The sequence below is a fragment of the Octodon degus genome, unplaced genomic scaffold (assembly GCF_000260255.1).
Source record: "Octodon degus isolate 3935 unplaced genomic scaffold, OctDeg1.0 scaffold00051, whole genome shotgun sequence".
NCBI lineage: Eukaryota > Metazoa > Chordata > Mammalia > Rodentia > Octodontidae > Octodon > Octodon degus.
Genome location: NW_004524627.1, coordinates 14,068,722 through 14,090,209, shown reverse-complemented (window position 1 = coordinate 14,090,209; position 21,488 = coordinate 14,068,722). Strand labels below are relative to the sequence as shown.

Here is a 21,488-nt window from a genome sequence, read left to right as displayed (position 1 = left end):
TTACATTCCCACCCACAGTGCTAAGTTTTTCTTTTTTTTTTTTTTTTGTGGAACTGGGGATTGAACTCGGGCCCTTGCACTTGCCAGAGAAGCACTCATTCCACTCAGCCATCTCGACCCCTCTAAGGGTTAAATTTTGTCTTTGCCAACATTCATTTTCCTTTTTTTAAAGAATCATCATCCTGATGGGTGTGTAATGTTTCATTATATATTTTATTTTTATTTTTCATTGAATTGAGCATCTTTTCAATTTTGTCATTTGCTGGAGAAAGTTTTCACATTTTTAGGTTAGGTTTTTAACTTTGTTGTTGAGCTGTAGGAATATTATGTTCTGGGGCTTATGCATTAAACTCTTACAGTTTGTACATTTTTTCCCATTCTCTGTGTTTCATTTTCACTTTGTTGATTGTATCTGTTGTACACAAAAATCATTGCTGCCTGGCATGGTGCACATCTGTAATTCCAGCACTTGGGAGGCTGAGGTAGGATTCTTGTGAGTTCCAGACCCCAGTCTGCAAAAAGTGAGCTCAAGACCAACCTGAGCTGCATAGGGAGACCCTGTTTCAAAAAAAAAAAAAAAAAACCAACAACAACAAAAAAACCAAAAACAAAAACACTGTTCAAGTCAGTATCATGGGAGCTTTTTGGGAGTTAACACAGTTTTAGATCTTATGTGTAAGTCTTTATTTCAAGGTTTTTTTTTTTTTTTTTTGAATGTGATGTAGGGATCTAGTTTCTTAAGCAGCATTTGTTAAAATGAGTACTTTTTCCACATTGAATGTTTTTGATAAGTCCTTAAACTTTTAAGTCTCCTTAAAAGTATGTTTATTAATTATTGACTGAGAGGGGGCTTTACAGTAAGACTTATTTTATTCTTTATTGTATAAAAAAGCAATGGTTAGAAAAGTGAGAATTGTAATCCCAATCTTGTCTTTACTGTTGAATTACTGTGTAATATGGGATAGACACATTACTACTCAGCCTCTGCTTCTTATTCCGAATCGGCTGCGAAACCATTATACCTTTATTGTTACAGAATTGAGAGATTTTAATGGGTTATATTTTTAGAATCCACTTTAAAAATGGAAAGTAGACATAAAGTATGTTTTAAAAAGTTTATCTCTTGCCCATTTTTTAGTTTTAAATTTAAAATTGTATTTCAGTGACATTTAAAACTGATGTCTATTATGTACTTTAAATATATTTTCCTTTGGACATTACCTTAGGGAAACAGACGTAAAAGGAAAGCAAATACTACTTGTACAAAGTTGTCACAATGGTAGTTGATGAATATGGGATGTTTTTAAAGAAATATGTTAAATGAAATCATGGGATAAAGTTACTGGGATGGTATAAGAAATACACTGAATAAAAGCTAAATGTACAGTTTTAGCTTAATATGTACAGGATAAGACAAATGTGAAAAAGCACATGCTTTCAGATTCATTCAAATAGAGAGCTTCCCTTGCATTTAAGATGAGATTTACACTAGCTTGATTTGTAAGGAACCTCTGTGGAGCACATATGTTGGGTAAATGAAAGGATATTTTAGGAAGATTTGAATTCAAAGCATAAATGCATATGACTTCTTACTGGGAATTAATATTTTAGTCATGGTGAGTTAAACAAAAATTTTAAGACCGTGGTTGATTGGTTTCTTTATCTTTTTCCCTCCTTTCCCTCTTCTGCAATACTAGGGATCAAACCCATGGTTGCTCTACTACTGAGCTGCATCCCATCCCTTTCTAGTTTTTATTTTGAGATTTTTGAAACAGGCTCTTGCTAAGTTGCCTAAGGTGGGTCAAACTTGTCATCTTTCTACCTCAACCTCCCAAATAGCTGGGATTGTAGGTATGTGCCACACAGTGCCTACCTTTAGATTTTATTTTCTTTCAAAACACTTGCTATATTTCTTTGATTTTATACTAAACCTCTTTTCTCCTAAGAATCAGAAAATTTTCAAGAAAATGAAAAGCAGTGTCCAAAGGAATAGATCTAATATTTGAGTGAAACAATTTGATTTATTCAAGTATTATGAATTCATTTAAGGTCATTTATGGTCAGAGTTAGCAGATATAATGTAATAGCCATGTTCATGTCAGATTTTTTCTAGGATTGTATAACGTTTTAAAATTTGAAATATGTCTTAAATTATTTCCAGCCTTCATAATATTCGCTCATTTATAATCTAAAATGATACTGGATTTTTTTTTCTTGGGTACTCATATACATTGACCCTATTTCCCCACATTTTAAAAATAATTTTCTTACATTTAATTTTTGTTAGTCTTATTAACTATGTAATTTAAGTGGACTTATAAGGAGATAACGTATAAGCAAAATACATTTTTTTTTTTTTTTTTTGGTTTTACCTTGGTTTGTCATTATTTCTTGATTGCTCTTCACAATCCCCAACCTTTTTGTTGAGATACAACTTAAAAACACAAATCCAAACTGAAGCTTAGTTGATGTTTTAAATATACATTCTTTAAAAAGTCACTGACTTTTTGCACCTGCTTATAGAACTTTTCATTGGACATTGTATTTTATTGTAAGTAAAATAAGTCCCAGATACATTGAAGTGAAGTTAGGAGTACATAGAGCTTTCTTTCTTCTTTTTTTTTTTTTTTTTCTTCTTTGAGACAGAGTTTCATTATGTGTTTCAGGATGGCCTTGAACTCACTTTAGCTGGCTTCAGACTCCCAGCAGTCCTCCTGCCTCAGCCTCCTGAGTGCTGGGATTACAGGCATGTGTCACTATACCTGGTTTATAGAATTTACCTGGCTCATAGAACTTTGTTTAATCCTGTCCTTTTCAGAACAATTGGTGTGAAGATACTGAAATAACTTCAGTAGAACCAGCTTTGTATGCCTCTGCCATTCACCAGCTAATGTGTTGAACCTTGCTGAGCTTCAGGTTTTTCTTCCCTAAAGTGGTGTTAATGTGAATCTTAAAAATTTTTGTGAAGTTTAGAAATAGCATTTGCTAATCACCTAGCAAAATTGCCTACGTGGCACAGTGTAGGAACTCAGTTAATGATTAACCATCAGTATTCTGACAAATATTTGACAGGACCAAGCCTTGCTGATCTGAAATTTCTGACAAAAATACAGATACTCTATAAACCAATGTATCTCCACCCCAGGAAGCTAGAGTAAACAAGCTGTCCAAGTAGTTCAGTTGAAGAAAAATTTCTGGTTATAAAGAACATAAAGCTTTTTTGAGTGAAAGCTTTATATACATTTTCAAGAAACTGTTTTCCTCTTGTTTTTAGCAAGTCTTTTCCCTAAAATCTTTTATTTTTGAAATATAGTTTGATGAGTACTTATTAAACATGTTTTTGATTTTTAAAGTAAACATTGTAAGTCTTTGAAATTTTAGTGCACAGTCCATTTCAAAGACTTTAGAGTTTAAGTTGGTATGGTTGGCATGGGATATAGGGAGAGTATATCCTCATCCAGAAGTAAGTCAGATGTTCAATGTTAGTCTCTTTTATTGTTACCTAAATTTGTGTGGGGAAAACAGTATGTGATCAGCCTAAGAGGGAGTTTTTACATGAAGGCTTTTCTTCAGAGCATATATGATTTGGCATTTGATTGTTAATATGTTGAGAGAGGTGGTTGTACATTAAAAGTAATGTAAAAGTCTTAATTTAGGAAGATTAGTTGCAACCACAAGACAAATTTTTCAGTGTGATTATGAAAATCCCTACATAAATTTTCTTTTTTTAATCTGTGACTTAAAACAGTTATGTTTTAATATTTTCCAACCATTTGTTTTGCTCAAATAAGATACATGACTCATGGTGAAGGTCCTTGGAAGGATATCATTTATAAACTTCATGGGTATGAAAATAGCTATGAATATGTGAGAAACAATACTGTAGTATTACCTAGAAGGTAACACAGTTGATGACTAGTGAATGATAACATTGATGATGGCATGTTAAAGGAAAGGTTTCATTTTGCCTTAAAGGTAGTAAACATTGTTAGATGTTAGAGAACTTTGGCAAAGCATGGTTATTGTAGAAATTCAATGTTGGAAACATTCAAAGAGAATATTCTGAAGGAATTAAAAGCAGTTGATTATTTTAGCAAGAAATTGAGGGTGATTGAGTATGCAATGTAAAGAGAAAGCTTAGGGTGCAAATGACAGTGGATAATACAAAGGCTGGGTCTACAACATAATTACAAATTATAGTACTTTTGGGTTATTAGGAATTGCCAAATGATGTTCTGATAGTTTCTGGTAATGCGTGAATTATGATCATTCTTGACCATTTGTATACTTTAACTGTAATAATTAATGTAAGTTTCTGTTGTGCAGTCTCATATCTCAAACTAGCAAATTAGAAAAAACAAGAGATAACATTCAGAAAAGTAGAACCTGAATAACTGGCATGAAATCTTTATTTTAAATTTTATAGTTAACTTAGAAGTGATAATGTCTAGTCCTGCATTCTAAAATACAAATGGATAATCTTGTGTTTCCAATTTTCTATTTTAATGAGCTACAGGAATGTTTTAAAATGCGTAGCAGTCTGAATAGTTATCCATAAGGGGACATTAGCTTCTTTCTTAAGCATATTTTGGTGATAAAACTATTGGTAGTTTTATGTGAAGATCTAAGGCTTACCCATTTTTTTTTCCCCCATAGGCCCAAATATGTGGCCAAGATTTGTGTTTTCCAAAAATATTAACTGTTTCAAAATTTTAAGTCTTCAAAAATTGAGGAGGTATTTACCACAAATGTCAATAAATTGAATTGCTAGAATTGAAATCTATTAAGCATGGATTCCTAGAAATTTTAATTCAAATATGTAATCATGTAATAGATTTGGACAAATTTAAACATATCTTTAAAAATTTTAGTGAATCAATCCTTAGAAAACTAAAATTGCATATTTTTACCAAGTGTGGCTCCTAAAACAAATACTTTATCTTATTCAATTAAGATTGGCTGGGGCTGGGGAGATGGCTCAGTGGAATAAGTGTTTCCCTGGCAAGTGCAAGGGCCTGAGTTCAATCCCCGGTTCTGGGGAAAAAAAAAAAAAAAAAAAAAAAAAAATTGGCCATACTGTGCTTTTATAGGTCCTTATTCATTAATTTTCTTTTAATGTTTATTACTGACCTTACTGGTCTGAGACATGATTTTTAGTTGTCTTTAAACTGTTTATTGAAAGCTGTCAGGGAATTTTACTGTTTTCCTTTTTGTTTTTTTGGTACACCTCTTTGGTGTGTGAATTGTTTGGAGCACATATTTGTGTTGTGGATGTTTAAATAACCAGAATTATTATGTACTTCTTTGCCCTATATCTAGGGTCTTTATGCTATGGTTTTAAAACTAAGTTCAATGCTGAGTTCAATATGTGATTTCATTTTTGCAAAATTAATAACTAGTAGGTTTTATACTAATCAATGATACAAGATGATTAATCTTAAGAGAATAGGTAAATCTGGATGTTTTGTTAATGTCAGATTAAATTTTAACATTATTGATGTATATCTTCATTTATCAATCTTTGGAAATGTGTTTATACTTTGCCATTTATTTCTCTATCATCTTCCTCGCATATATATTATCATGTTTTGCTCTAATTTTTTTCTGATTTATTTACACAGTGGATATGTTATATCCACAATAGTTATAATATCCAATTACATATATCTACTATAATTTGCAGTTATATTGTGACTCCACCTCATATAATGGCTATGTATTAATATTACTAATAATACCCCAAATGTTAGTAGAATTATTTTACTATCCTTACTGTTCTTCCTGTTCCAGTATAAACACTGTCACACTGCTACTGTTTTATAGGTATGATCAAGATTAATATGTTAGAATAATTGTATTGAAACTTTAGACTGCAGTTGAAATATAAATTTCAAATTCTGAATTAATATTTCAGATATGTATCGAATTTATATTTTTGGAATTTTTTTTTTTTTGTGTGTGTGTGTTTTGCTCCTTGAATGCCTTCAGGGCACTTTTGCATGGCTGGAGTGTTGTGGGGATCGAACTACAGCAAACTGAGGCTGCCAGCATTGTGGAAGCAGCCACTTAAAGAACTGAGCTAGGGCTGGGCCCCTGTCGAATTTATATTTTTGTGCAGTTATATTTAGCCCTATCACTTACTGAGTTCCTTTATGTTAATTTTTTAGCCAAGCCTAAATAATTTGTTTTGTGGATTTTTCTTATATTACTAAGTTTTGATCTATTTAAATGAAATCTCAGGATGGTGTTACTCATTAAGTGGAAATAAATATGTTGTAATTCCCTCCAAAATATTCCTAAACCCTAAGTCCTCTTATTTTGTTATTTTTATTTTATTTTGTTTTTAATGTAGGCATTGGTATAAAATTACACAATGGGATTACTTAAACTATTGTAATATATCATTTTAATATGTTTTTATGTAATTATAGATTTTAGTGGACTAAGTTGCTAGATTTTTGTACATTAGTAGGTTTTAAAAATTTTTACTTTGGGGTATTAAACATTTTAACTTTGAAGAGTATTGGTTTTAAGTTTGTAATAAATATACTTGATTTTTAACTGTGGAACTATTACAAAAGTTATAAAGTTGGCTATTTCTATTTTTTCAGAGGCAGTCATAACTAATGTTATGTAAATATGTCCTTCAGAAATCATTTGTATGCAAGATATTTTTAAAGCATTAAATTTTCTTCTTTCTTTTTTTTCTTTCTTTTCTGTATTGGGGATTGAACTCAGGGAGTGCAGTCACAGCATTTTTTTTTTTTTTTAAGCTTGAGTCCGGTTCTTACTAATTAGGTTTCTCAGGCTGTCCAACTTTGTGATCCTGCTGCTTTAGCCTTCTGAGTACCTTGGATTACAAGCCTGTGTTAGCACCTTAGGCAAAAACACTAAATTCCTAAAATGAATTTTTTTTAAGGTGGCCATCAAATCATAACAGTAAAAATAATAGCTTTCTGAATACTAAAACAAATGTAGGGGGCTGGTGAGATGGCTCAGTGGTCTAAAGCACCTACTTAGAACAAGCTTAGCAAAGCACATGGACTGCGGTTTAATCCTCCAGCACCACATGCCAGCCAGCCCCGCCCCCTGGTGGGCTGAGCTGGCCACACACACACACACACACACACACACACATATAAATAAATAAAATTTATAAAAAAAAAAAAAATAAAAAAAAAATAAAAAAAAAACAAATGTAAAGTTTCTAATTCTGGCTTTGGGATATTAAGTGTAAACATCTCAGGCTTTTATTGGCTTCATTAATTACATATTTGGAATGTATAATCAGTTGTGTATACATTTTAATTTTAACAGAACTCCCCACCCTTTAAGAACTAATAGTAATTGTGACAGTGAATTATGAGATAGATCTGGCACATCAAAACCATAGTTTCATACATCTTGTTGTAGTTTAAGGATCACAGAAATTGAAACTGGTTTCAAGATAGTTATTAAGTATATAAATATGAATAGAGCAATTAATAGGACATGGGGAAAAATGGTTGTGTGAAAAAGTTTGCTTTGCGGTGTATAAAAAGATTCCTTGTGTGTGTAGTTGTAACATTTTTATTAGTAAAATGATTAAGTTTTTGGATTATAGTTTTCGCAATAAAGTAGGAAAATATGTTAAATACTAATGGTTCTATATTTGAATTTTTGCTTTATGATATTTGCATTTTCACAAACATAGTCAAGTATCAGGAAATATTTTTAAATGAATATGAGGCTTCTCATTTTTAGAAGAACATATGTTACCTTTTAACCATAGTAACAGAAAAGTAGCAGGATATATAATAGAGACTTCATTTCTTCATTATTTTTGCTATCTGTATAAGTTGTACTAAAATCTGAATAAAGGAAACCACAGACCATCTGATTTAGCAGTTTAACCAATACAAGATTTTTAACAGCAATCCTGTGAAATACTGAAATACCAGTATTTGCCTATGAATCTTTAATGATTTAGTATTTCTCAGTGTAGCCCTTACCATCTTTTCTGTTGTTTTTTGCTGTTTGCCTAAGAAGGAAGTTTCATAATGAAAAAAACATAAGATCTTATTTGGGGATATTCTCTGGTTTTACTGCTCGGTGATAAGTGTGGCCTGCAAATTTATATTTTAAGCTCTTGTTGTCCTCTATTAGATCGCACTTCACTGGGATTTGGCAAAATGTTAAGATCACGTAATTCGGGCCAGGTGTGGTACTTAGGCCTGTAATTTCAGCATTGCAGAGACTGAGGTTAGAGGATTGTCACATGTTTGAGGCCAACCTAGGCTACCTTGAGAGGCTTTATTTCAAAACAAAACAAGTAGTTGGTATGGGTTAACTTCTGTCATGCCAGAGCCAGAGAGCTAGCTAGCTAACTCTAGGTATCAACTTTTCTTTAAAAGAAGACTTAAACCGTGGGAAAGTTGTGGTATTTGTACTCACAGGCACTTGACTGCTTTGCAAGATCATTCAGAGAACTAACACTGCACTGAAGTATGGTACACAGGAAGAAAACTTGGGTCTTTTGGCCCAGTACTGAATATAGCCAATACAGTTGGTACTGAGTGCTCAAGACTGCTTACCTTTTGGATTAGATTAGTTAGGACTTGTTTAAGGATAGTAAAAGAATGAATTTTATGTCCCCACTACATTTTCAGATTTTTGAGTAACATAAGGCTTTTGGCCCCAAGATGTTAGTTTGTACCAGAAGTCACCTTACTTTTACATTTTCAGAATAACGTTTTAGTATTTTCCAAACCATACTGTTTGGATATCTGCTTATGAGAATTCTTAAAGTTCTTGAGATTCTATACCTTAATAGAATTAACACTTTAATAATCTGTTGCTGAGAATACTGTAATAAGAAATCTCAGTTGAAGTTTTTACTTAATAAGTTGGCTAACATTAAAAGCAAGGTTTTCTAATTGACAAGATATCTGCTTATAAATAGCTATTGAAGCAGAACATTGTACTTGGCCTTATATTTTCTAATGGTACATCTAGAATTCTTTAGGTCATGAGATGCTGTTCTGAAAGTTAAACTTAGGAGTTTATTCTGATAATGGCAAAAGTAAACTTTTAGTCCCTCTGCTGGCTGCTTTTTTTGTGGCAGAGCTTTTTTAAAAAAAATATAAATATGACAGGCTGATATAACTTTGAAGTGAATATTGAGGGAAATTCTAATGGATTAGTCTCACATTGAGTTGATTATATGAATATTCTTGACTAAAATATGAAATAATGGTTCCCAAAAGAATTAGATAATTAGCAGATAGCTAATAATGTTATATAGTAGTAATTAAGTCTTAACAGAATTAAAACTACATTTTTGTAAAGCTTGAAAATTTTGCAATAATGGAATATAATTCATAGTACATGATAATTGAAGGGAATTAATATCATGGTAAACAATAATAGGGACAGATGACATGCAGCTCCTGAGAATAATTTAGTGTACAAGGCAGAGAAGAGATAGTATAAAACTTTCATCTTCTCTGTTGTATTTACATTTTAATGTCTGCAAGGTCCATGTTGGTCCTGACTTCTTGAATTCAAGCAACCTTCTCTCAGTCTCTTAGACTACCTGGGACTGTCAGATGTGTCAGTGTGCTGGGATGAACCTTCAGTTTCAGACATAGGTTTTACTCTCTTGAAACTTTTACCTTTTTTTTTTTTTCTTTCTAAAGAGTTCTTACTCAGTGTACTTAATGTCTCAAATGAGAATCATTTACATGTGAGAGACAAGTTCATGCTTTTCTTAATCTTTCACAAACTATATCAACTAGATTTCATCACAGTTCCAGAGTTGGGTGGTTCATGATTTGAATGGAAGGTATTGAAGTTAACTGCCTTATATAGAGAACATTTGAGAGCCACACATTAATTCCATTTGCCTGTGTAGTTTGTTTTTTTTTTAAATTCTCCATTTTTTTTTAAAGGTAACATTACCTAATTATAACCTGTTCACTTTGATTATTGTAAACTTTTGTTAAGCTCAGTGTAGACCTGGTATTTCCTTGAGCGAGTTCATATAATTCTATCCATATAACTTAGTCACTTGTTCAGACATTTTGATTATAGATATAGACTTGGGTGTATTTACCTACTTTTATTTATTTATTTGTGTGTGTGTGTGTGTGTGTGTGTGTGTGTCCAGCTCAACCCACCAGGGGGTGGGGCTGGCTGGCCTGTGGTGCTGGGGATTGAACCGCGGTCCCTGTGCTTTGCTAAGCTTGTTCTAAATAGGTGCTTTAGACCACTGAGCCATCTCACCAGCCCTGACTTTCTTTTTAAGGAAGCTTTTTTTTTAAAAAAATCCCCCAAGGCAGCATGGAATGGAATTTTGTGTGCCTAGGCACAGGCATATAGAGGGGAAGTGCTAGATGTCTCATATGTCAAGTTTATGTTCCCTGAAGTTGAAGAATGAATTCTAAGGAACAGCAGAGGTTAAGAGTAGGAAAATGGATTGGGAAAAGGAATGGGGAATAGAAATAGCTCATGAAGGAAAAAGAAAGGTCTCAAATAGGTTGCCCAAGGAAGTTTCTTTTATAATTTTATTTTAATTTATAATAAAAAAGTCAAATTGCTAGAATTCAACTAGTAGTATTTCTCTCAAGACATTAAATACTTTTAAGGTACATAAATATCATAGTAACAAGATACTATTAAAGCATATGTAGGGGTTGGCCAAATAGCTCAGTGGATTAAAGCGCCTGTAAGCAGGCACAGGGGCTAGGGCTTCAATCTCCAGGCCTGCCATGCTGGCCCTGCCCCTGAGGCATGCTGAAATGGCAATTGAGACTGGGCATGGTGTCGTGTGCACCTGTAATCCCAGCTCTTGGTAGGTTGTAAACAGAAGGTTCACTGTGAGTCCAATCTAGTAGTGAGACCCCGAACACCCTGTAGACCCTCCCGTAAATAAAAAAAGCCCCCAAAAACATACATAGAAGTGAAAAATTCATCTTTATCTAACTCCACTTTTTTTAGGCGAAACTCTGTGTGTCCTTCTAAGCCTTTTAAAAAATGAACAAACTAGTATATATTATATGAAGCTGAGAAGAAAGGGATTATATACAAAAAGTCAAAAGAACTGTCTTTTTACTAATTTACTAAAAAAAAAAAAAAAATAACCGTAAGCGAAAGTCTGATCATTAATACGATCAATATATTTTTGACTTTAGGGAAGAAATCCTTTTTTCTTGGAGCCAGCAATAATTATTACAATTACTGATGGGAGCAAGTTGACCACTACCAGTGGAGTCCAGGATGAGGTAAGTTATGCTTAAATCATGTATACTGTGTAAATATAGTTGGAAAATCTTTCTTTGTATATGAACTATAGGGTATTGGACACCTGATAGGTTTTCTCTCAGGTGCAGTTTAGGGTCATCTGTTTCTTAGGGCCCATCTGCCTCCGTCGTTTAGGAATGGTCTTAATGTTTTTTTGAATAAGAGTCCCTTTTGTGAAAGATTTTTGAGCTTTTTATCCCAGTTATCTGTGTCTTTATAAGTTTATAGGAGGGTGTTAAAATGAATTATTAGTTAAAATGAATTTTCAGATTTTAAAGAGTAGAAACAGAATTCTAATAAGTTTCTATCCATATTTTACTGAATTGTTGTGATAGCTTTCCGTCACTGTCACGGAAATGTCTGAGATAAGTCAACTTTTAAGCAGGGGTTTTCATCCCCTAGTTGATAGAGCATGTTGCATTTGTGCCTGTGGCAAGGTATTACATCACAGCGGAAACACAAGGATGAAAAAGCTTCTCACCTCATGGTGGGTGGGATGCAAAGAGAAAGGAAGAGATCTGCATCCCATTGTCACCTTGAGAAACAGACCCCCATGATGTAACTTTCTCCAACTAGGTCCAGCTCCTTAAATGTTCTACCAGCTCTTGTTAGCAGAAATAATACACTTTAGTTCTTCATTATCTTTTCTGACATTCAATATAATACTGAGAACTGAGCTTACATTAAAAAAAAATACTAATTTTAGAAAGTGTATTGAATACGGTAGTCAACTTCAAAATTGATTGTTATTGCTACTTTTCTGGGGCAGAAGGTTTGTGTTAAGACATTTTATTTTGGTTGTGAAGTTGTTATATAGGCCTGAGTTGTTTGTATATTCAGATTTATGTTTTTAATCTCATTTATGGCATTTTTGTATTTTGGCTTGGTTTCTTTTTGAGGTGCTGGGGGACCCAGGGCCTTGTGCATGCTACATAAGTGCTCTTCCACTGATCTATATCCCTAGACTGGTGATGGCTAACCTTTTAGAGACTAAACTGCAACCCTCAAGCAACTTACTTATCACAGAGTACCAACACTGAGTACCAACAGTACTCACACTGCAATTAAACCTAAATACTGAAGGTTTACTTCAGAAAAAAAAAAATTTTGGTTGTTGGGTGACTTGATTTTTGTGCTGATAGAACTGTGGCACATGTGCCATAGGTTCACTACCACTGCCCTAGGCTCGATATCATTCCCTCTACTGCCCATTTCTTCCTTTTCATTTGGTGCTAGGGATTAAACCAAGGGCCTCACACATACTAGGCAAGCACTTCATATTCCTAAGCCTTTTTAACGTTTTATTTTGAAAGAGACTGGTATTGAATTGCTCAGACTAGCCTTGACTTGAGACCCTCTAGCCTCAGCCTCTTGAGCAACTAGAGTTGCAAACGAAGCGTCACTATGCCTGGCTTATGTTTTGTTCTTCATTTCTCAAGAAGATGTATCTTTTGGGATAGAAATTACACCCCTTAGAAGTACTATTTAAGTTTAATTTTTGCTGAACTATTATGGAATATTCTAACTTGAATATGTAATTCATTTTAAGGAGCCTTCCCACTTGTGGAGCATAAAGATGCTTTTTCTATGTGTATATACATGTGCATGTGTGATGGGTACATAAGTTACATTTTAATTTCCACTAAGGAATTATAAACACTTTTATCTTTATGTTGCTTTCTCTTGAAATCGCCTAGCCTTTACTTTCAGCAAAGTTGGTATTTTAAATATTGGATGAGTGAATGTATCAGTAATATTCTGATTACGGATGTATATATATCCTGGTTGGCTTTGGCTGTTCTTGATGTGACCTGTTACTATTCATGTATTTGCCCATTCTTTTGCTCATGAGTTGTATATATCTACCATGGTATATTCTCTCCATTGCTGTTTTTCAGGAGTAGGTGAACCTGCTGCTTTCAGATAACCCTAATAGAGTTCATTTAGTCTTACCTTTTATTTTATAGACGAGAAAACTGAAATCCAGAGGGGCTAAGTGATTTGCTTGGATTATAACATTTGCTGTTGCCAAAATCTAGAATTAGTCTTAATTTCCAAGATATCACAAGCCCTCCAGACTCTAGTGCTTTTTTCCTAACTTATATCTGTTGCCTCTTTGATCTTATTATGATCTTAAAATTTATCTTCTATTTATTTTGCTTCTTGTATATCTCATTTCACCTTTTTATCCAAGTGTAGTACAAGTATTCTGTTCTTATTCAGTGTTCCATTAATGGCTATTGTGACTGGAGCATATCAAGGCAATGAAGTAAATGAACAGGGTGGATTTCTGGTCCTCAAGTTCACAGTCCTATGGAAGATTGCTTATGTTCAACAGTTTTATGAGTGATGAGAGATACTAAGTGTATGGAAATACTAAAGGGCTGGGGAAGGCTAACTTAGCTATCTTATGCATGTGTCAATTTCTGTGTAATGTTTTGTAATATATCATTTTTACTGATTAAATTCAAGGATCTTAAGATTGATTTGATACAGTGTGTTGGCTAATTGTTTGTGTCTGTGAAATTTGTAAAGAAGCCCAGTGTAAAGTTCTGAGGCTGGAAGATAGTTAATGGAAAAATTTGGGTACTGTATTATCTCTAGACCTGGCTGAGTATGTACAGGTTTAGATGACCCAACTTCTTACAACATGTTTATCAAAAATATAATAGGTATATCATCTCTATGACACCTCATCACTTAGTAATGTATCATGAGCTAGGAAAGAAACAGCTTTGTATTAAAGATGGAGAATCTTGAGCTGTACCTAATCATTTTGCATTTTGTTCATGTCTGTCTTGGGCTTCATGTAGAAGTGTCGAGACTGTTCCTTCTTCAGGGTTTTGGATAACTTTGTCCAGGATTTGTGATACTTTCTGGATCAATTCTATATATGTTATTTGTGTTCTCTTAAAAATACAACAATTTGAAAAAACCGTTTGTAATATTTCTACATAGGAGTAGGGTAGCTATGATACTGGAGTCTCCTTTTTTGGGGAACATCTACTGAGAATTGACCTAGGGCTTTGTTCGTACTGGCCAAACACTTCAACACTGAGCTATACTTCCAGCACTTTATTTTTTGTTTTGTGATAGGTTGGCCAGGCTGACCTGGATTTCTTACCCCATAGTTGTTATTTTTTGATGTTAATAAACATATCTATGGCCAAATACCCTTAACACTGGTTTTTATTTCATGCTCAGGTTCTCTGAATATTGTTTTGTAATGGATAACTGTTGTTATTTACAGAGCTAACTATTGCTCAATAAAGTAGCCTCGAAGAAATCCTGCCAGCGCCTTCCTAGTGATGAATGACATTCCAGGAGAGTGTAGCAGTTACTTTTCTCTTCCTTGGAAGTGCTAATAGTAGTGTTATGTTTCAAGTATTGGCATTTCTATATGCTGATGAGTCCTTCTAAATCTCTTCATCAATGTTAGGATTGCTCTAGAGACCAACATTTTAGAGAACATACTTGCATTCAAAAGAAATCATTGGCTTTATGACAGTATGTTTTGCTTTTTACTAGCTTCCCCAGGTTTTATGATCAACTAGGACAAGTACTTACATAATGGGCAGATGTTCAGTTAGGGCACATGTTTTGTCAAAAAAAAAATTTGAGTAATCCTAACTATATACAGATGGCTATAGATTGGGGTCTTATATTCTAAATTGTGAATTTTCTGAGGTTGACACAAAAATCTACTGGATTTTAAGGTATGGGTTGGTTGTAATGGTTTTTCTGGATCATTCTAGTTAGTATAAATGGTTTTACTTTAACTAGCAGTGACTTTTAATTATGGCTTCCATTTAACATTTTGCCACATGTTGGGGATTGAACCAGAGGTTTCACACACGGTAGATAAACACTTATCATTGATCTATAACCCCTTTTTAAAATTTTATTTTGCAAACAGTGTTTTGGTAACTAAGTTGCCCAGACTGGGCTCGAACTTGATTATTTCCTGCCTCCACCTCCCTGATAACTGGAATTAACAGGCCTGCACTACCAGGCCTGGCTACATCTAACTCTTAATGATTAAAAGACAATCTAGACTTCTTTTGAAATTTTGTTTTGTGTATGAAATCAGAAATCATACAGTTTGCTTCTTCTGTAACTTTTTCACTAAAATAGCTAGAAAATTATGTGCCAAAGTCCATCAAAACTTTTAATTGGGGTAAGGAGTATACAGATATAGATGTCGTTTTTGTTCCTAGGATACTTAGAATTTTAGGGAACATTCTTTTTTAAAAAGATCTGTAAGAAATCTTGAATGCCATAGAGACATGATAGAATGTATCAAGTATCTTGTGTAACAGTTTCAAGTTCAGCATCATTCTGATTTGTGATTCAGGTATTCTAAGCATATGCTTCACTGTACATAGTTTGTATCAGTTTAGCTTTCTGATAACACTTAATAAGAATATGGTGCAGGGAATTTACATTTTCTTTTTCCATCTTTTTGAAATGCTTGTAGGTAAACAACAGTACAGTAAGTAAAATAACATTACTTTGATCTCTAGTGAAGTTGTATGGCCATAGTAATTAATCTATTACCTAAAATTTTATGGTAAGATAGATCAGGGTGAAACAGTTTTACTTTCTGTTTATTAGCATGTTAGAATCATTAAGCAATAAGACTACATATGTAAGGAAATTTCAATTTAGAGATATTTGTTTACATTACTGTCCAGTTCTAGCTCTTCCATATATAAATTATTGTTTTTAGAATGCTACCTTTCAGATGGCTGCATCATAACTATATAGTATGTATTATAAAGTACTGTGTCTTACCTTTGATTCTTGGAAACCTTGTTTAGTTGAGCTGGGGAAGAACTTGGTAATTGTGTTTTATAAGGCATCTCAGTTGATTTTTAGACCCAGTTTGGAACCCTTTGTTTTAGTACACAATATAACTGCTAATATTTTTTCTTTTAAACTACACAAAGAGCATGTGAAAATGAAAAGCTATAACAAACAAGTATAGGGAAAAAAAAATTTTTTTTCAGTACTTGGAATTGAACCCAGTACCTTCACAATGTCCTCAGCCCCTTTTTTTAATTTTTAGGACAGAATCTCACTAAGTTGCTGAGTGGCTGAGATGGAGTTGAAATTCAGGGTCCTCTTGCCTGAGCCTTTCAGAGGTTGTACTACCACAACTGGCTTCTAGAGATGTTTTTAATCTGCAAAGCCAGCAAAAAAATTATTTTGCGATAGAGGGGCTGGTGAGATGGCTCAGTGGTCTAAAGCACCTACTTAGAACAAGCTTAGTCAAAGCACAGGGACCACGGTTCGATCCCCCAGACCACATGCCAGCCAGCCCCGCCCCCTGGTGGGCTGAGCTGGGCCCCCCCCCAAATAAATAAAAATTAAAAAAAAAAAGATATAATTCTTGCCTTTTAAAATTGTTAAACTTGAAAATACATCACCAAGTGTTATGGAATTGATTTTCTTTTGATATTTTTAATAGTATAATTTCTAATCTGTTTGATATGGTTTAGAATAGATAATTGAATAGTCCCAGAATACTAACTTGAATGCCAACTTCAGTCTGAAATTGCTGGTTTAATTGTACTGTATTGAGAACTACTCTTAAATCTCAAGTATAAGATGGGTTGAGAAGCAGAGAATAATTAATTTATATTATTTGCCCTTTGTTAGCTATTCCTGGCTTAGGAGTTTTATACAGTGGATTACATTAGTATTCTAGTATGCTTGCAAAAAGCTATAGCTTCCACTTGGCTTGAGTCTCCATGTGTCTATTGTCCTTTAAAAAAACGACTATCCCTGACCCTCTGAGGGCATTTTATAGATTTGGTATATATTATACTAATTTTCTAGAGTTACTCTAAAATATCCTTCCAGGATGAATTCTTTTTAAGGTACGTTTTAGGTTAATTCTATAACTTTTCCTGTGGTAGTAGTAACTTTGGCAATGGACAAGAATAGTGACAACATCATGCATGTATGTATTTAGTTCTGTATTTATATTCTAGGTACTGGGACCCAAAGATGGATTTACATAGGGCTCTTACCTCTAGAAAACATAGTATCATGAAAATAGGCAGGTACAGTAAATAATATAATACACTGAGAAATCTAGTGATAGAAATAAAAAGTCTCTATGAGAACTTAAGAGCTAGGTTTTCTTTAAATAATTAAGAAATATATAGCAGTGAGACAGTTTCGATGATATCCTGTCCACAAACACTATTAGGACAAATCTTTCTATTCATTGAATTAAGAGAAAGTAGCTGTATATCTATCCTATTTTGAATATACAGATACAAAATGATCATTAGTATCCTCTTTTTTTGTTTAGTTTTGTCAATGAAGGGTGTTCCATTGTTATTTAAATATTGTAGGTGCGTGAATTCAGCAAAATATTGCAATATAGTCCAGTAGTCCGTAATAGTAGTGGGTTTTCTGTGGGACTGGCAGTGTCAGAAGGAGCTAGCTTTTAAGGGAAGAGTTAGGAATTGAGCCATGGAATTTCATTAGAGTTCTAAACCTTGGTTCCATCCATGTTGGGGCTCCAGAGGACTCTATGAACTGTTTGAACTCATGTCCAAACTCTCCTCTGTACATGCACATTTTAAAACAATTATCTTGGGGGCTTTTTCTTGCCTTTAAATATTTTATTTTGGAAGTATTTTTTTACTTGAACATAGAAATGAATTGAGTTTTATCTCTGGATTGTTATATGTACAATTTTTATTTTGAAGGAGATTAAACCGTAAACTATGTTATTCATTAGCTTTTAATTTTTTTTTAATTTTTAAAATAAGGATATAATGATATTAGCATTTAAAATTACTTATTTTAAGCAAATAACATTGACCTTCAGCAGGATACTTGAACAAGATCATGCTGTGGAAAGTATACTTGATGCAAGAGTCAAGTCCGTTAAAGAGGGTATTTGTCTAATTATTTAAAAAAAAAACTAGTGGACTGGCTTTAACCACATTGATAGGTGTTGGTTAAACACAGCCTGGTTGGATATTTTATGCTGCTCTGAATTAGATTATAGTTTGAGAAAATGGAAATGTTAAGTGCTCCTGAAAGGGCACACACTTAAGCAGTAGGCTGCTAGTTGTTTATAAATACCTTGATTATACTTATTTGCCTATATTTCCACAGTTACTTAATTTCCACTTTCAGTATTTTGCAGATATAATACAGTAAATTTTAAATCCTTACGTTTGTATTTTAGGAATTTTCTTTGCAATGACTGGCACAAAATTGCAACTATGGTCTTTACATTAATGCAAGGCCATGTTTAGATGTAGACAAGGCTGTTTGTTTTATTTTTTTCCCCACGCTCTCTTTTCAGATTGAATTACTGATTTTTCCCCCTTTGTTTTGTTTGTTGTGGTTTTGATGTTTTTTTTCCTTTCAGCTAAAGGAGCAGCCCAGTGGTTTTCAAGAAGTGCCAAAGTGCACTGACTGTCTCAATGATGACTGGTGCCTCAGGGAGGGTCATGATTCCTGGATACAGGATCGACCTGATCCTGGATGTCACTTCAAGCAGTCAGATCGTGGGGAAAAGCCTTGTCTAATGGCTAGCCTTCCTCAAATGTCTGATGCTAGTCATCTCGGAAGGTCTCAGAAAAAACCTTAAAGGTGAGCAGAGTAGAGTGTAGTTCTCTCTGGGGGCTGTGATTATTTGTTGGAGAATCTGATTCAGCATAGTGTGACAACCCTGACCTGATAAATCCAGATTCTATTGGTAAATTAACTTTAAGTTTATAAATTTGTTGATGATATCAGATCCCAACTTTAAAGTTATTAAAAACTACCTTTCTAAGCTTAATAGCTCTAAAAAAGAATTTGGTATTTCCCAGGTTCTTCAGAGCCTCAGGCTAGTATTTGTTGTAGATGTAGCTTTGCTGTTGTAGTGAAAAAACACATTAGTTACAAAACTTAATCAAATTAACTTCAAATTTAAAAATTTTAGCTAATGAGGTAATACTAATTATCAGGCACTAGAACTTCAGGTATTGGAAGGACAAGTTTGCACTTGACTTGTTTTATCATAAATTAAAAAAAAAACCCAACTACCTTTGTAGTTGTTTGGATTTTTATAGCTCATGTTCTTTTGCATTTAACTTTGGAGAATACTCTACCTGCTTCATTAAAATGCCTTACAAAGTTGCTTGAGAGGTTTTGAGAGTTTCAGTTTGGAAAAGTTTAATTCTACGTGTTTTTTGTATGATTTGAAGCACTTTAGAATCTTATTGCTCCTATGATAACCTTGACTGCTAAGTTATAAGTAAACTCCTATCTTGTCCTGAGACTTATTTTTAAATTTTGATTTTAGGGCTGGGATGTGGCTCAGTGGTCGAACTCTTGCCTTGTTATCCACAAGGTCTTGGATTCAGTCTTCAGCACCAAACAATAAATTCATAAGCTAATTAATTAATTAATTTTGCTTTGATTTTTGTTGAGCCACCTATATTAGCAACAAATGATACAGCACATATACCATATCCAGTATATGCACATTTTAAAATTTAAAAAATCACATATATATATGTGCATATATTCCACTGCTTTGTTCATTCCATTATTTTAGAAAATATACAAAGATAGAATTTAGAAAAGATGGGATGAAAACATTTATATGAAAGAAGTTCTAAAATTTTCTTCTAGTCCAACATGAATTGTTTTAATTTTTGGTCTTCTTGGGATTGGATTTCACCATGTGGTTCAGTCTGGCCTTGAACTCACTCTGCTGAAGGCCAAGGCTGGTCTTCAGCTTGTGATAGTCCTCCTGTTTCAGTTACCCAAGTGCTGGAATTAAGCCTGGTTTACAAAATGGGTGTAATGTATACCATGGGTCAACAAATTTTTTCTTTACAATGCCAGTAGTGAACATTTTAGGCTTTTTATCCCACAAAGTCTCAAGTAGGACTACTCAGCTGCTGTTTTAGGACAGAAGCATCCATAGACAATATGGTAAACAAATGAATGTGTCTCTTCAATTTTTAAAAAATGAACTTTTTTATTTAAAACATTTTAAATGTTTTTATTTTTTGGTGGAGTTGGAAGTAGAGCTCAGAGCCTCATGTGTGCTAGGCAAACACTAATAGCTGTACCTCCAGTGCAACAAAAAAATTTTATTTCCAAAAGTAGACTGTGGGCTGAATTTGGCCAGTGTACCATAATGTGTGTGCTGACCCATGGAGTATCCCTATTTTCTTTGCCATTGCCCTAGACCTTGGAGTTGTGTTGTACTACTTTAGTTAGGTCTTTTTCATAAGTTTTAGAGTGGACTTTATATCTATATGGTTGATCTTCCTTAATGAAATGGGCATAATAACAAACACTAGAAGTCTCAGAATGTATTGTTTAATTTGAAATAATTATTGAATAACAGTGAAATTCAGACACAAGATTAGTTGCTGGGTCATGAATGTGATAGAGAGGTAAAATTCAGGCCTATTCTAAGATGATGATTAAAGGTACATTTGACATAGGATGATACAGTTGATAGTATAATTGATAAAGTGATGCTAGGGTTTGGCTTTGAGAAATGTCTTAGGTTAGATCTTGGAAGATTTAAAGTTTTGAGATAGATGGATACAAAGGGATGAAGATGCTACGAGTTAGGGGAAAATGTATGTCCTGCAGTATCAATAGTTGGTAAAGTGTTTAAGAAAAATGTAGCACAAAATGAGATTGAACAGATCGGCATGGCCAATCCTGTGTGCTCTGTTGAGAAGCACGGACTTTGCCTTATAGTTTGATGAGAACCATTGATGAGATGTTAGCAGAGGAGAAATGTTTAAGATTTTTATTTTAGGAGGGCCGGCCAAATAGCTCAGCAGATTAAAGCGCCTGCAAGCAGGCGCACAGGCCAGGTGTTCAATCCTCAGGTTTGCTGTGCCAGCCCCGCCCCCAGGATGTGCTGAGAGGGCCATTGAGACTGAGCGTGGTGGCACGCACCTGTAAATCCCAGTTCTTTGGAGGCTGTAAACAGCTGGATCACTACAAGTCTGATCTAGTAGTGAGACCCTGAACACCCTGTAGGCCCTTCCCTAAAATACAATACAAAAAAAAAAAAAAAAGATTTTTATTTTAGAAACAGTGACAATAGTGTAGAACCTGCAGGTAATAGTTTGCTGGCATCTCATCTCAATTCTGCTTTCTTATAAAAGGATACAGTTGTTTATGGGTTGATTTATGTTGGACATTAATACTGTAGA

At 33.8% G+C, this 21,488-nt stretch overlaps 1 protein-coding gene across 3 annotated transcripts in view; it reads left to right on the top strand.

Moving 5' to 3' along the window:
• The window catches only part of Ints6 (integrator complex subunit 6), an 89,044-nt gene that overhangs the window by 8,041 nt on the left and 59,515 nt on the right, over window positions 1–21,488 (top strand). For 2 of the 3 annotated variants that reach the window (XM_004633102.3, XM_023717213.1), the window contains one exon: window positions 11,172–11,261. In XM_004633102.3, coding sequence (XP_004633159.1) covers window positions 11,172–11,261 — 90 coding nt within the window. Of the gene's footprint in view, window positions 1–11,171; window positions 11,262–18,679; window positions 18,904–21,488 lie in introns of those variants that run through there. The other variant, XM_012515149.2, reaches the window with a different exon arrangement.